Below are 13,935 nucleotides of genomic sequence, written 5' to 3'. Positions count from 1 at the left end.
AGTGTCAGGAGGATGGAGCTAGACTCTTTTCAGTGTCCGGTGACAGAACAAGCGGCAGTGGACACAAAGTAGAAAATAGGAGGTTCCACATAATTCTTCGCTTTGAGGGTGGCAGAGCACTGGAACAGGTTGCCCAGAGGGGTTGTGGAGTCTCTTACTCTGGAAGCCTTCAAAACCCCCTTGGATGTGTTCCTGGGTGATTACTCTAGGTGATCCTGCTCTTGTGGACAGGTTGGATGAGATAAACTTCAGAGGTCCTTGCCATTCTGTGATTCTGTTTCATTGTGGGAGAGAAGTGGCAGAGGAAGGCAGCAGGCTCCTGGACTAGGTAGCACAGGTGGTGAGGAGTGCTGTCCTGGTGCTGCACATAGGGATGCTGCCCTAAATATTGTGGGAGCCTTGCAGCACACCTGAAGCTTACCTGAACAGGTGTGCTGTAGGGAGGCACCAGAGCCTCCACATAACGAGGAGCTGTCTGGACTGCTGTACTATCCCCAGTAAGCTGGTGTGAGTGAGTAAATCTCTAATGCTGTGAAAAGCCCATCTGTGGAAACTAGTCCTCCTCTTGTATCAGGCAAGGCCAGTTACATAAAAATTAGGGTGATGCTGGAAGTTAGAGGACTTCTCTGTAAGCTGCAGTTAGTCTCTGTTTGCTCATGCTTCAAGATGCAGCTAATCCTCATGCACAGCAGGCAGCTTATGGGTGTAAGAAATCACAACAGACTGCAGTACTAACTTTGTAGCTTCCACTGAGCTCAGACTATATAAACCCTTCATTGTAGTTGAATAGCAACACTGGGCATGTCTTTGCTGCAAACTTTGGTGTGATTTCAAGTAAAAAAAGGCGAAAGCCAAGACTGGAATTTGCTGACACAAAATGTTTTTGTTAAAGAATAGTTTTGTCAGGTATGTGATTTGCCAGTGAAAACCAAGACTGCATTTGGGATTCTTGTATAGGATTCACTTTGGGATAAAAAGTGCAGTTAAGCCAGCCCTTCTGAGGCAGTGCTGTTGTGCTCTGCTGCATGGCTTTGGGGCTCTAAGGAGTTGCCCAGTGAAGATACTCATCCTGTAACTGGTTATGTGCTGATACATGTATTTCACTCAGATACCTGTGCAGAGCGTTGTTAGAGGCTGAAAATAGCTGCATTTGAGAATGTTGCTCCTACTCTTTTGGCCAAGTTTGGCTTTTTCATGCTTGTGTAACCACAAAGCCACAAGAAAGTGTAGCAACCTTGTCCAACATCCCTGTTCTGAAGTGTTGCCTTGGAATGCTTCCTTATAAAACGTTTCCATTTAAAGAAGCAGCAGCCACCTTCTGCAGGTGAAAAGAAGCAAAGAGAATATTCACTTTTTGTTCCTAAACTTCCAGAAAACCATAAATGCTTCCATGACTAGCAGACATGTTTTGATTACTTTATTTAATAAATTTGAAAACTGAAAAAAGGGGAAGAGTGAGATGTATTCTGGGAAGTGAGAAAAAGGCATAAGCTTGCATCATCTTGCCTTTGCAGCGTGGAGTAGAGAGGATGTAGACTATCAGGGCTTGCCACGTGTTGGGATGTTGAGGCGGTGTGGTGTGGGTGGTTAGGTTTGGATCAAGGAAATAACCTGTTACCAGGTTTCCCTTGCAGTGGTGCAGCGTTGTGCAAACACAGAGGCACATGAGCCCTGCAGAGCTTGCAGTCACTGGCGAGGACTGTTCGCTCCCTGATCTCATTGTGGACTCTATTGTCAGGAAGCAAAGGCAATAAATGAGCTTGCAGGAGCAGATGGGGAATACAAGGCTCTGTATATACAAAGATATGTTATGGAGGGTGGGAAGGGAAGGAGTTCAGTTTGTGTTACTAGTGACAACAGCTGTGTTAAGCAGTGTTTTCCTTGGCCCCTGCACTAAAACCAAAGGAGTTTTGGGTTTGCAAAAGTAGTGTGATGAGTTGCTAATGGTCTTAGGTTTTGGTAGAAATATTGCAAGGAGGTTAGGTGCAGCTGGTCTAGGGAGATATTGGGTGAAATTCTAGGAGCCCCTTGGTTAGATATTTGATGTTTCTTGAATATTTTTTATTTTAAATCTGAACTCCTTGAAGTTCCTTAAGTCCTTAAAAATCATACCTGCCATGTCAGGATTATGGAAAAGAGGAAGCTCAAAAGTTGTAAGGCTGTATCAAAGAGAAGTATTAGGGTTCTTCCTACTGTCTTCCTCTGAAAGAGAAGGCAGGAACAGCTGCTGTCTGCCGATGATGAGGAGAACTTTATCTTGTGATTGCCTCAGAAACACAGCCTTGAAGTTGCTTTCCTTTTTCTTAGCACATTCAGAGAGGAAGCGCCTTAGAAAGCCAAGCAAACGGCTTCTGGAATATGCAGAAGAATATGATCACTTATTTGCACCCAAGAAAAAATCAAAGAAGGGCCAAGAGCAATTGCAAAAGGTGGGTCAAAGCTTATGTGCTCTTCATAGCTATTACTCTGGGGCTCTGGTCTGCAGGCTTTCGATGCATTCTTGCTGGCTGAGTGTTCTTGCAGCGTGCAGTGGTGTACAGGATGAATGTGTTCACCATCGTATTTTGTATGCTAGGTGAATTCTGTGGCGAGGTCTGAATTTGAAGGAGGTCTTCCTGCACAATGCAGTCCTGACAGAGATGCCCAGCGGGAGACAAGTCCTTTGGTTTCAACTCCATCTTCATCCAAAGAGTCCCCTCCCATCCTTGAAGCGGAGCGCCCCTTCTCAGAACTAGGATCCCGTTCTGCTGATCCCACTGATCAGCTTGTAGAACAACCTTCAGATTCCCCAGAACTGGTGCTGTCTTCCTCAGATGTTTCTGAAGTTTCTGCTTCTCCAGATGCAGAAGAGAGATTTCTGAAATCAGGTAAGAAGGAGGTTGTGTGGTTCTGCTCTTGTAAGTGAACATATCATAAGTTCACTGGAAGTTGTTGCTTCAGTCAGCGTCAAAAAGTTAGTAGATGTTTGCTGTTTGGTTTCACTTTACTTCATTCAATCACAATTCCTGCTGCTGGGAATGGAGAGAGGATAGGTGCAGCAGCTGAGTCACAGTGAGCTGCATAATCACACTTAAACTAATTGTTTTCTGTTGTGTCTGATGGTCTTCCTAAAGTCCTGGTGCTGAATAACCTTTTGTCCAGGTGAAGACACTCCTAAGTTCTTCAACTCCTTGCCATCTGTGCTTGCAAACAGTTGTGTTCCTTTAGCTTGAAAGTCTCTTGCTCTTGTTAAAACCCTTGGATGAACACTAGCCAGGCTGAGGTTTTACATGAAGTCTGGTCTGCATAGTTTGTGGGATGTAGGGTGACGTTTTCCTCTCCTAGGGAATTGTAGCACAGAAATTCCTTTGGAGAAGCTTCTTTCTCTTAAACATTCTAAGTATCTGTAGGAACTGTCAGAAACTCACATTAGCAGCAAGCCAGGGCCTTAGCTTTCAGTAAGACCCAGTATAAAAAGTGGGAATGTGGTCTGATGAGCTTTTCCCCTTTCCAGCAGAGTCAGTGTCAGGGTCTGCTTTGTTGTATTGTCATTCTACAGAGAGTTAGAGAGGATTTTGGAAGGGAAAACTATGGGTGTGAACCTGAGATTGGAGATGCAGGAGAACAGTAGCAGGGTGCAGCAGTGGGAGTGAACATCCAGTATTCAGAGGTTGCATGGCTCTTCCCTTTCCTGAGAAAAATCACCTCTTGCTCAAGTGCACAGGGCCCAAGCTGTGGGTAGAGGTTTGCACTGAGAATGATGCCATGTTTCCATTTGGCAAGAGAGCTGCTCGGGTCCGGCACCGGGACCGGTGTGCTCGAGCTGAGAGGTGCTTTGTTTTGGTTTCTCTTTGGGGTGGGAAGACTTCAGCAGACAGCAAGGACTGGCAGGGTCGTCTGCTCACGTACCTGCTCGAGAGGGTGACGTCAGCCACAGGAAATTTAAAGGAGGCAGAGCAAAGCCGCCTGACTGCCATTTGGCAGGAGAGCCTTCTGGCAGGATTGCAGCTAGCGGCGTGTGCTGGGTCAGCTGACAGAGTGCAGAAGCCTCTGCGGTAGCTTGGGCAAAATATAGTAGTCAGGTGGAATATATCTGATTCTATGTATTCTATGTATTCAGCCCTCCGACTACTACCCATTGCTGGTAATCCAAGCTGGAAGCAATGAGATTGATAAGGGCACCTGAACAATCAAAAAGGAATTCAAGGCCCTTGGACAACTGATTGATGGGGCAGGAACTCAAGTGGTGTTCTGCTCAGTTCCCTCAGTGGCAGGGAACTTGTTACCTCCTGAATGCCAGCAAAAAGCTTAAGTAGGAGATGTTGCTGGTTACAGCTGGTTTGTTTGGGGGTTGTCTTTTCTCAGGTAGTGTTAACCAGGAGCATGCCCTTTTGCCTGTTTACTATGCATAACACGAATGCTGGTGGGAGTGGTATGGGAGTGGAGGCGGGGCTGTGTATGTCAGCGGTGGGACTGGTTTATACCACATCAAAGTGATTGGGAAATTATGATCTAAAACTGGCCTGCCAGGATGTGTTAGTTGCTGGCATTGACTTCATAGTTTCTCTTCTGTGGGTGGATTTTTGTGTTACTTGTCAAGGTGTGCCTGAAGGTCATGGCAGATCGTGGTCCGTTTTCGTGGAAGTGGTACAGAAATGGGTAATTGGCATTTCTGCCCAAGGAGCTTATGATCCCAAAGAGAGGGTGAAGCAGGTTGTTTTGAACTTTTCACTGGTATTTGCTTGATAGTCTTGGTCTGATTGAAAAGAAACCCCCCATTTATCTGAAGAGTTTCATTGCAGGAAACTTTGAAAGCAAGCGTCAGCGGAAGCCCACGAAAAAGCTCTTGGAATCCAATGATTTGGACACTGCCTTTATGCCAAAGAAGGAAGAGTGGACTCCCCCAAAGAAGGTATTTTCCTTCCAGGTCTTGAAAAAACGGACAGTAAACACCTAGAAAGCAAGACTGCTGAATGAGACATGGTGCAGTGGGCTGTGGTTTTGGTTTTTGTTGGCTGTGGCTCAGGAGCAAACGTCCATCCTTCCCAAAGATATGCAGGTTTCTGTGTTTTGATGAGAAAAATCTGCTGAATACAGATGTGTTCCCTATCCCTCTCTACTTGTAATGGAGATTGGGTAGTTTTGGCTGTAAAATACCCTGTTTTCATTGATTTGTATGGAAAAGGAGTCATCTGGATGCTGACTGGGAAGGTGTGAACAAAAAGGTTCTGTTCAGAGGTTTCTGTCGCTGTTACATTGCAGCATAGCTTGAACTTGAACCTAAGGCTTTTGTCTTTTCCAATCAGATTTCTTCTGAGCAGCATTTCCTTTGTTTCCTATTGAATGGTACTTTTAAGTGCAGAGCTTGTAGTAGGATGGAGGCTTAAGTTGTATCACATGTGATACACTGCTGATTTTTAAAGAAAATGCTGCTGCTCTCCACTGAAGGTGTCTCCTATGAAGACAGGCTGAGTGTTGGGGTTGTTCATCCTGAGGAAGAGAATGTTCCTGGGAGACCTTATAGTGATCCTCCAGTGTCTGAAGGGGGTGTAATAAAAAAGCTGGGGAGGGGCTTTTTAGAAAGGCATGCAGCAGTAGGGACAGGGGGGCAATGGTTTTAAGCTGGAGAAGGGCAGATTTAGATTGGACATTAGGAGGAAGTCTTTTTTACTATGAGGGTATTGGAACAGGTTGGTGGTGGTGGAGGTCCCATCCCTGGAGACATTCAAGGTCGGGTTTGATGGGGCACTATGCAATCTGATCTAGTTAACAATGTCCCTGCTTACTGCAGGACTAGATGACCTTTAAAAGCCCCTTCCAAACCAGTGCATTCTATGAAATATTCAATGGCGTGGTTTGGGAGAAAGCAACTAAGAATGAATTCTCATGTGGTGGTCCTGCACAAGCCTTGTTGACACTGTTTCTAAGATTGATGAATAACACTTTTCCTCCTTTCCTTTTTCTCTCTGTGAGGCGAGAGTCTTAATACAGTTATCATGGTTGCAGTAATGCAGAGGCCAGCGTCATTCAGTCCTGAGGTCCGTAAAAATGTAAAGCAAGAAGAGAGTCTCTGTTCCCAGCAGCTTACAGAATGTTAGCAGCTTTTCTGGGAGAGCTCAGGAGACAGTGGGTGATGCTGGTGATCACAAGACACGGCAGACTCGTGTTCCTCCCTGCCTAGAACCTGACTTTTCCATGTGGGATCTGTCACACAAGCAAAACAAATGTTTTTCTTGTTAAGTCTCTAATCAATGACAAATTAATGACCTGATCTTTCAGTAAGTTACATGTTGCACTCATTCATAAAGGCTCTGAGTGGCTGAGCAATGTGCATCTCTAGTTTGCATCTGGTGACTTGACTCTTGTGAATTTGCAGGGTGTTGGCCCTTCGGAGAGTGACAGTTCTGAGCTCTACTCGCCAGCCCACTTCTCGGATCTGGCAGAAGGTAAGTGAAGGCAGGGCTGTGGGGGTAGATCGCTGCTGACATTTGGACCAGTGTCTGTGGCTTTGTGTGTGTAAGGGCTGACGTGACCTGGGCTCTCACTGCTCTCAGCTGAGGCAGTGGCAGAAGAGATAAGTACTGAGCTTGCTCACCCCAGGTACTGTTACGTCCTTGATTTGTCTATGGAAAGTGAAGATGATGTTCGTGTCTCAGGCTGGGTGCTTGAAGGAAACTCCTCAGCACAGGTGCTGTTACCAGTCCCCTGTCTTTTGCCTGGTGACTTGTGTGTTAGAACCTGCTGGTGGTACCTGTAGAGAGGAAGTTCTTTATGGCTATTCCTTGAAGTGGTCTTTCTGTTGTGTCCCAGCCTCTGAAAAGCTCTTGGAGAAGCAGCGGAAGCGGAAGCGACAGCGTCACCCCTCTGCTGCAGTGCACCCCAAAAAGGAGAGGAATGAGATGCGGCTGAGGGTCACCCCACACTCAGAGGTACTTCTGGGTCTTCCTACATGTTGTTATCCCTGTAACTTGTCTGCTGCTTCCCAGGGTACTTTCAGAGCTCCAGCCAGGTCACCTTTGGCTGGCTGACATGGCCATTGAGTCTGTCCCATTGATGCAGTTGCATGAACTGGAGTTGAAGCTGAAGATTCTACTTTGATTTAGTAGCTGTATTGATGACTGCTTAACTTGGGCCCAGCTTTTGAGCTGCTACTCAGTTAATTAGCCAGGAAGAGGCTGTTCTGATCTGTTGGAACCAGGTTTTATCTGGCGTTGCATTTCAGAAAGTCCAACTGTTGTAAAATATCTTCTCTGATGGTGGTGGGAATACTGCACTTTCACACACCAGTATGTAGCACAAGTGCTAGACAGTGGATTTAACCCCTTCTTCCACTTGCCCCTGCTTGCCAGAGTGAGCCAAGAACCGTGTTGGAGGGGATGGGGGGGAGTGTCTGTGACTGCTCACAGGAGCCTCTGATTACATTCTGCTATCCAGCAGAAAGCGATCACTGGGGCAATTTGCTTCTGCATCCCAGCAGAGTTGGTGTGCAACTATCTCTGACAAGCACATTTTGCCTTTTAGGAATGAGCCAGGTATCACCCAAGTATAGGGGAAGCAAGACTTTTCCTGGGAGAGGCGGGACACCTCTGGGCCTCTCACCATCGCCTCTCACTTCCAGTGGCCCAGGTTCAGCAGCAGGCTGTTCTGTCAGGATAGTCAGTATGTATTTCAGGAGCCAATTATAGACATATATTGTTATATTTGTTGTTGTTATACAGCTTCCAGGGGAGCACAAACCTCACACCTCTAAGCAGTGCCAGGCAGCCTGCTGTTACTGCTTTTGCAAAAGGGCATTTCTGATGGGGGTGATAAAGTGGGGAAATACCCCAGGCCATTCAGGCCTTCCTTTGATGGTTGGTGATCCTTCTGAAGTGTGCTCATCTGGAATCATGTTTCAAAGAAGCCTGTACAAATATCTGTGCCAATGCTGGGGGGCAGTTAACATTGTCTGCTGTTAGTTACTCACTGAGAGGCTTGGCTCATCTCTGAGCCAGCAAATTCTCTGTGAGTCTTCTATAGGGTAGAAAAGAGGGAGAAATTCAGAGCAGCAAAGCAGCCAGGCCGTGGCTCTGAATCCTGCACGTTGCTGTTCAGTGTAGAGAAAGCCCAGGGAGTCTTAACTGCCTCCCACCTTAGATGTCTGTGTTGAATACCTGAAGTTAGGTATGGTAAGCCATGCCAAAAAAAAAAAAGTTAAACCACATCAATGTTCAACACCTTTTGCCAGTATCCATTTCTTGAGCCACTGAGGTGAGAGTGTTCAACCCTTGGCTCAGGTGAGTGCATGAGTACTGGTGAGTATTGTGCTGTGGAGATGCAGTTGTGGTCTCGTGTGGAATTTGGACCACAGTGGTCCCTTAGTGATTTTCCACAGACCAGTCAAAGAGCTCTGCTTTGTGCTGAACAGTGCTAGAACAAATAGATGGTCTGGTGATACAGCACAGTGAGGCCTCACATCCAGCTGCTTGCAGAGGAGAGATTTGCCTGGGCTGAACTGAGCAGCCAGTTTGTGGAGCCAGGAGTGCAAGCTTACAACACTGGGGCAGCAAGAGAGAGAGAAGGGGATGGAAAATGCTGTTGAAATGGTTGTCAAGGTTGTGAGCCAAGGTCAGGCCAGGCTTTTGAGGATGTGCCAGATACAGCAGCGGAGAGAGCTCTGGAGGAAGACCCACTCACTGTAGGAGGTACGTAGTTTTGCAGCGTTCATGGTAGGTAGGGGAAGGAAGGGGAGCAGTGTGACAGGTTGAGTGGTGGCCTTGAATAGTGACCTTCCTGACTCCCCAGCATGAGTGCCTGGGCTTGCCCATTGTGCCTTGCTCTAGCACTTCCTTCTCTGTGGCTCTGGGAGCATCATTTAAAATAAGGCAAAGATCCTGTGTGTGAAATGTGCAGATTGGCTGTGTGGAGCCAGGTGGAACGGGGTTAGGCTGAAAGAACAGGGTGAGAGTGTGCTGTGCCACACTGGGCAGCGTGGGCCCACTTGTTGAGGTAGCATTGCTGCTGTGAATGCTTTCACATCTGGAAAGGAAGTTACTGATTATATGACTTCTAGATTGTAGTCTTCTGTTCCAGTAACACATGAAACTTGGCCATCAAGTTTCAAACCAAGGTGTCATAGCAGCCATGGTAGAAAACAAGGATGGAAATATCAACTGGTTCTAAATCCCTCATACCTTTGTAGCGACTTTGAGTATGTGTCCCCTGGCTTCCAAAACACTTACCTGTCACTGACCACAGGACATCACCCTGCCCCTCATGATCTCAGTGGCCACAAGAGGTGCAGAGCTCACTTTGTGTCAGTAGCACTGAGGCTCCAGTGTACACAGAAGCTACAGCTAGTGTTATTTGCCCATATCAGTAGCCGTTTAACACTGCTCTTGTCCTGCATTACAGTGACCTATGCAAGCCTGGGGTCACTGCTGAGCAGAAAGAACACCACCTGTGCAGGAATAGGAAGAGCTGAGCTCTGATGAGTCCTTGGAGCACTGGTTGCTAGTGCTGCTCCTAGAGTATTCCAGGAGCAAGTGCTGGGGCAAGAGGGCTGCCTTACAGCAGAGCTCTGTAATTCTTAGCAGAAACACAGCTGCAGGAGCAGAAGCATCGTAGCACCTAGCTTGAGAAGCTGCTGTTGCACATGGAGGTGAATGTGGCTGTTGTCTTAGATGGTCTTTTTGCCAGTGCTTTGGAGACCTCTGCCTTCACCCTGCTTAGGGCTGTGTGGCAAGGTAGCAGCAGCTTAGGTGCTCATCATCAGTATTCGACAGACTGCTTTGCTGCCAGCCTTCCAGCGAGGGTGTGATGGTAGTCTGTAAGGCTGTGCACCCTATGGTGTGCTGGACCAGCAGTAGTCTGTATCTGGGACTTTTTTTGTGTGCTGAATAAAGGCAATTAATAGCTTTCATCTTTGTACAGTGTGTTTTAATAGACAATTAGTGTACCTGTGCATCACTGCTCCACAGAACTCGGGTGGCTTTGAAATGTCTGTAAGTAAAAGGACACTGTTGCAATTCAGGAATGAAAAAACCCTCACTCCACTAGGCAAAGAAAGCATTGTTATCTGACCACAATGCCAGGTCCAGGCTCTTCCAGCTTCAAACCTCAGGAAAGCTTGGTCTTTATTTTGCCCAGACTGATAATGTGTTCAGAGGGCATTCAGTTCAGCTTACAAGCTTTAGTATCACCACTGAGGCTCTGCCGTAAAGAGAATGGTGCAAAGCTCCCTCTCGTGTTCGTTAGCTGGACACCTGGCACCAAGCAGGCTTTGAATGAGAGTGATGGCTGCTGCTTCTTCCAGCAGTTTGAATTTCACACAAGGTTTCTTCAGGTGTACAGTTCATGTCTGGACATACACTAGATATGACTAGGTATGACCCAAGGAGGAACTGGCAACTAGCTGCGATGAGCTGAGCTATTAAAAAATGGCAGAATCCTTAAAATGTTCTTGCTCAAGGCACTTACCTGAAGGCATCACTTTTGTGCAGCATGAATGGCTGTTAAGATGTACCCACTCTGGAGTGGCAGCTGGGACTGGTGAGACACCAAAGGGTTGCCTAGACTGGGCCCAAGAGGCCTGGAAGCTGGGCGGATTGGCATTTCTTGGCTCCTAGTTGCCCATCCTGACAAAAGTGAGGGCAGAGCTGCCATGTGCAGCTCCAGAACCGAAACAAGTGTCTCTAGGGTACCTGCCTCTTTCCTGCCCTCTAACAGTGTCCGGGCAGGTCCAGTGGACACATTGAAAGGAGTTCTTCCACCTTCTGAAGCTTTATGGCAGGATCCCTCACTTGGTCAGTGAAGGTGCAGTTGGGCCTTTATCATTTGAAGCCCATCTTCTCAGCAGGATGCTCTTCCACCAAGAGGTGTTATGGTCAGTGCTGTGATACTTGGATGGGTGCTTACGGTGTAAGTGCTCTTCTGCACTGTTCACTGTGTTATTGACCAACTTGTTCATGCTAACACAGGACCTGAATAATTATGGGCCTGTATTTTACATGGGTTAGGACAGAGGCAAGTCTGGGGCAATGTCTGGTTCATTACTGGGTGACATCAGTAAAAATCATTCGCAGTTTCTCATTCCCATTTCCAGTGCACGTAGACACCAGCATGCAGGATGCTTCAGACTGTTCCAGCCCTCCTGATTTGTTTCTGTGCAGGACAACATCTTTCTTTCCAAGTCATGGTTCCTTCCTCAGAGGGGTTAGCACAGGAAAATAATTGTGTTGAATGTGTATTTTAAAATAACCTAGTAAACTAAGATCTATTGCTTTTTCTTTCTTGTGTTTTGGTGGAACTGTATATGGGGGGTGTTGTTTCCACAGTGGGTAACACACAGACCCAGCTGTCAAACATTCTGTGCTCAACAGCTGAAATTGCAGTTTCCAGGTCAGGACAGGAACTGCTGACAGCCCTGACTTTGGATTTCTGTTTTAAGGGGGAGGCACTGGTTCATGGGACTGCTGTAAGCCCCAAAGAGGGTAACGAAGAGGGGTCAGAGAACGACCATGGAGTGCCTTCGTCTAAAAAGATGCAGGGGGAGCGTGGAGGAGGAGCAGCTCTCAAGGAGAACGTGTGTCAGGTAGAGTCCATGAAGCAAGCTCTTTGAAACTTTACCACTGTAAAGTGTTTTCTGTAAGTCCTGGGATACACTAGGCCCCCAGATAACGCCCAGGTAGCCTCAAGGTGCTTATTGTAGAATTAACAAGCTTTTTGTGCTCCCAGCTGAGCCCCTCTGCTGAGATTGCTTGTCCTGCTAAAATTCACAGATGTTAGGGTGATGTGACCAGCGTAGGATTAATTTTAGCTGATAATGTGGTAGCAAGGACTGGATGGCAAATGGCAGTGGCCATGCACAAACCACCTGAATTAATGACACAAGAACCACCTGAATTAATGACACAAGAACCACCTGAATTAATGACACAAGAACATTTTGCTGCAGAAGTCTGTTACCAGTCTTGGCTGGCACATGGGTTGTTGCTGTCTGGGATGAGCTGGGGAAGGAGGTGGCTTGGAGCTGAAATTGTGCTGCTTTCCCTGCAGATCTGCGAGAAGCCAGGGGAGTTGCTGCTGTGTGAGTCTCAGTGCTGTGGTGCTTTCCACCTGCAGTGCCTTGGGCTCTCCGAGATGCCAAAGGGCAAATTCATCTGCAATGAGTGTTCCACAGGTATGGCAGCTTTCATGAGTGCAGGACAGGGTGCTTGCTGCATGTTTACCTGGTGCTTCTTTGCTGGAGTGATGTGCCTGCAGTGGGGCTGCTAACTACCTCTCAGTCCTCTGGTTGGTGTTTGGTAATTCTTACTGTTGGTTCAGGAATGTGGGTAATGTCCAGGATCTGGTGGGAAGGAGAGGGGAAATTCTTACCTGGATTTATGGAAAGAGGGCTGGTGGGGGAGGATGAGTGGAACAGGCTAGAAAAGAGGGGAATATCTTCAGTAAGGTTGTCAGGTTTTGGTTTTCTTCTATTTTCCTGGTCTGCAATCACAACTATAATAATATTTCTTTTCAACCTAGAGCTTTATTGCAGCTGCAGGCAAAACCAGCCTGCTGTGGAGAGCTTTGGGATGGCACAGCAGGTTGGGAAGGTGTGCTGTGCTAATACACAGCCTCATGATAGGGTCAGGTCTTCATTTGGCCCTTCTGTGTGACTACTGTTCCATCTGCTGCTCTTGCTCCAGGGGTCCATACCTGCTTTGTATGCAAGACCTGCGGGGAAGATGTGAAACGGTGCTTGCTGCCCCTCTGTGGGAAGTATTACCACGAAGCCTGCATACAGAAGTACCCCCCCACAGTCATGCAGAACAAGGGCTTCCGATGCTCCCTGCACATCTGCATGACTTGTCATGCTGCTAACCCAGCAAACATCTCTGCCTCTAAAGGTACCAAAACCTTCTCGGGTGCTCTAGGGGATGCAGTTAGAGGCATTGTCTTTATTTCCTGTCCACTGTTCTTCACGTTGATACTCTGTCCTTGCCATAGTGCTTGCTGTGGGAATAGCTTTCTTGGGAGTGGACGGGGGTGGCCTCGGTATGCAAAGTAGTTGCTCATCAGCACTCCTGATGGTCAGACATGGCAGCTGAAGTGGTGGTGTCTGTCCAGACTCCTGGATGCCTGCACATCTGGTGATGCCACATGCCTCTGGAATTCTGAATAAGTCTGTGGAGCAGCATGGGCACTCCGATGCTTTTCCTACCTGCTTTTGACTGTGCCAGTGCTACAGACAGTGCCTGTTTAGCAGCACTGACTATTAGGGCAATGGCAATAGAGGACAGCGTAGTAAAAACCATGATACTGTTCTTTTTTAATAGTGCAAACTCTTATCTTGTCATAGTGGCACCCTTGGGCTAAGTGTCTCGGGCCAATATTTATTTGGGCTGTTTGCAGCCATACCTTGACCTTTTTCTCATGTGATTAAACTTAAAACTTTCATGTGATTTCCTTGTATATTTGCTTCTAAAACTGCCTTTCTTCTTATCCTTGATCTTAAGACAAGTGACAATAAGACCAGCTCTGTTGTTATTCTCAGATTGTGTGTTGAAATTGTTAAAGTTTTCCACTTCCCCACTGAATGGTTACATTATGTCTCTCTGATTGTTGCTTCACAGTGGTCAGACTTACTCCTTTCTTCCCATCTCCTTTCTCTGTTTATAGTCTCCTGTGGGAAACTGAAAGCAGGCTCTCAAAAACCTTGGATAAATTAGGCCTGTAGGCAATTCTGAATTCTCCCTTCTGGAATGTCTGGGTAAAATCTGATAAAACAGAGAGACAAATGCTGATGTCTTCAGAAGCTACACGGATTGGTTTCATTATGTGCAGCTAACCACTTGGAACACCCCCTCTGTAATTACTGTCTGAGCTGATTTACTAATTATTTGTGTGTGATAGGAAGCAGTCCCAGTCTGTGAACTCTTGAACTGTTCCTGCACAGCACGCAGGAGGTTTTTCACTTCTAAATAACTCAGT

The 13,935-nt window shown here is 46.9% G+C and overlaps 1 protein-coding gene across 3 annotated transcripts in view; it reads left to right on the top strand.

Moving 5' to 3' along the window:
- The window catches only part of NSD1 (nuclear receptor binding SET domain protein 1), a 62,918-nt gene that overhangs the window by 27,249 nt on the left and 21,734 nt on the right, over window positions 1-13,935 (top strand). For all 3 annotated transcript variants that reach the window (XM_054168383.1, XM_054168384.1, XM_009904697.2), the window contains 8 exons: window positions 2,308-2,429; window positions 2,576-2,867; window positions 4,782-4,891; window positions 6,356-6,425; window positions 6,790-6,908; window positions 11,408-11,551; window positions 12,016-12,139; window positions 12,651-12,851. In XM_054168383.1, the coding sequence (XP_054024358.1) occupies window positions 2,308-2,429; window positions 2,576-2,867; window positions 4,782-4,891; window positions 6,356-6,425; window positions 6,790-6,908; window positions 11,408-11,551; window positions 12,016-12,139; window positions 12,651-12,851 (1,182 nt within the window). The remainder of the gene's footprint in view (window positions 1-2,307; window positions 2,430-2,575; window positions 2,868-4,781; window positions 4,892-6,355; window positions 6,426-6,789; window positions 6,909-11,407; window positions 11,552-12,015; window positions 12,140-12,650; window positions 12,852-13,935) is intronic.

Source organism: Dryobates pubescens, chromosome 16, assembly GCF_014839835.1.
Source record: "Dryobates pubescens isolate bDryPub1 chromosome 16, bDryPub1.pri, whole genome shotgun sequence".
Lineage (NCBI taxonomy): Eukaryota > Metazoa > Chordata > Aves > Piciformes > Picidae > Dryobates > Dryobates pubescens.
This window is presented reverse-complemented; position numbering and strand designations above follow the sequence as displayed.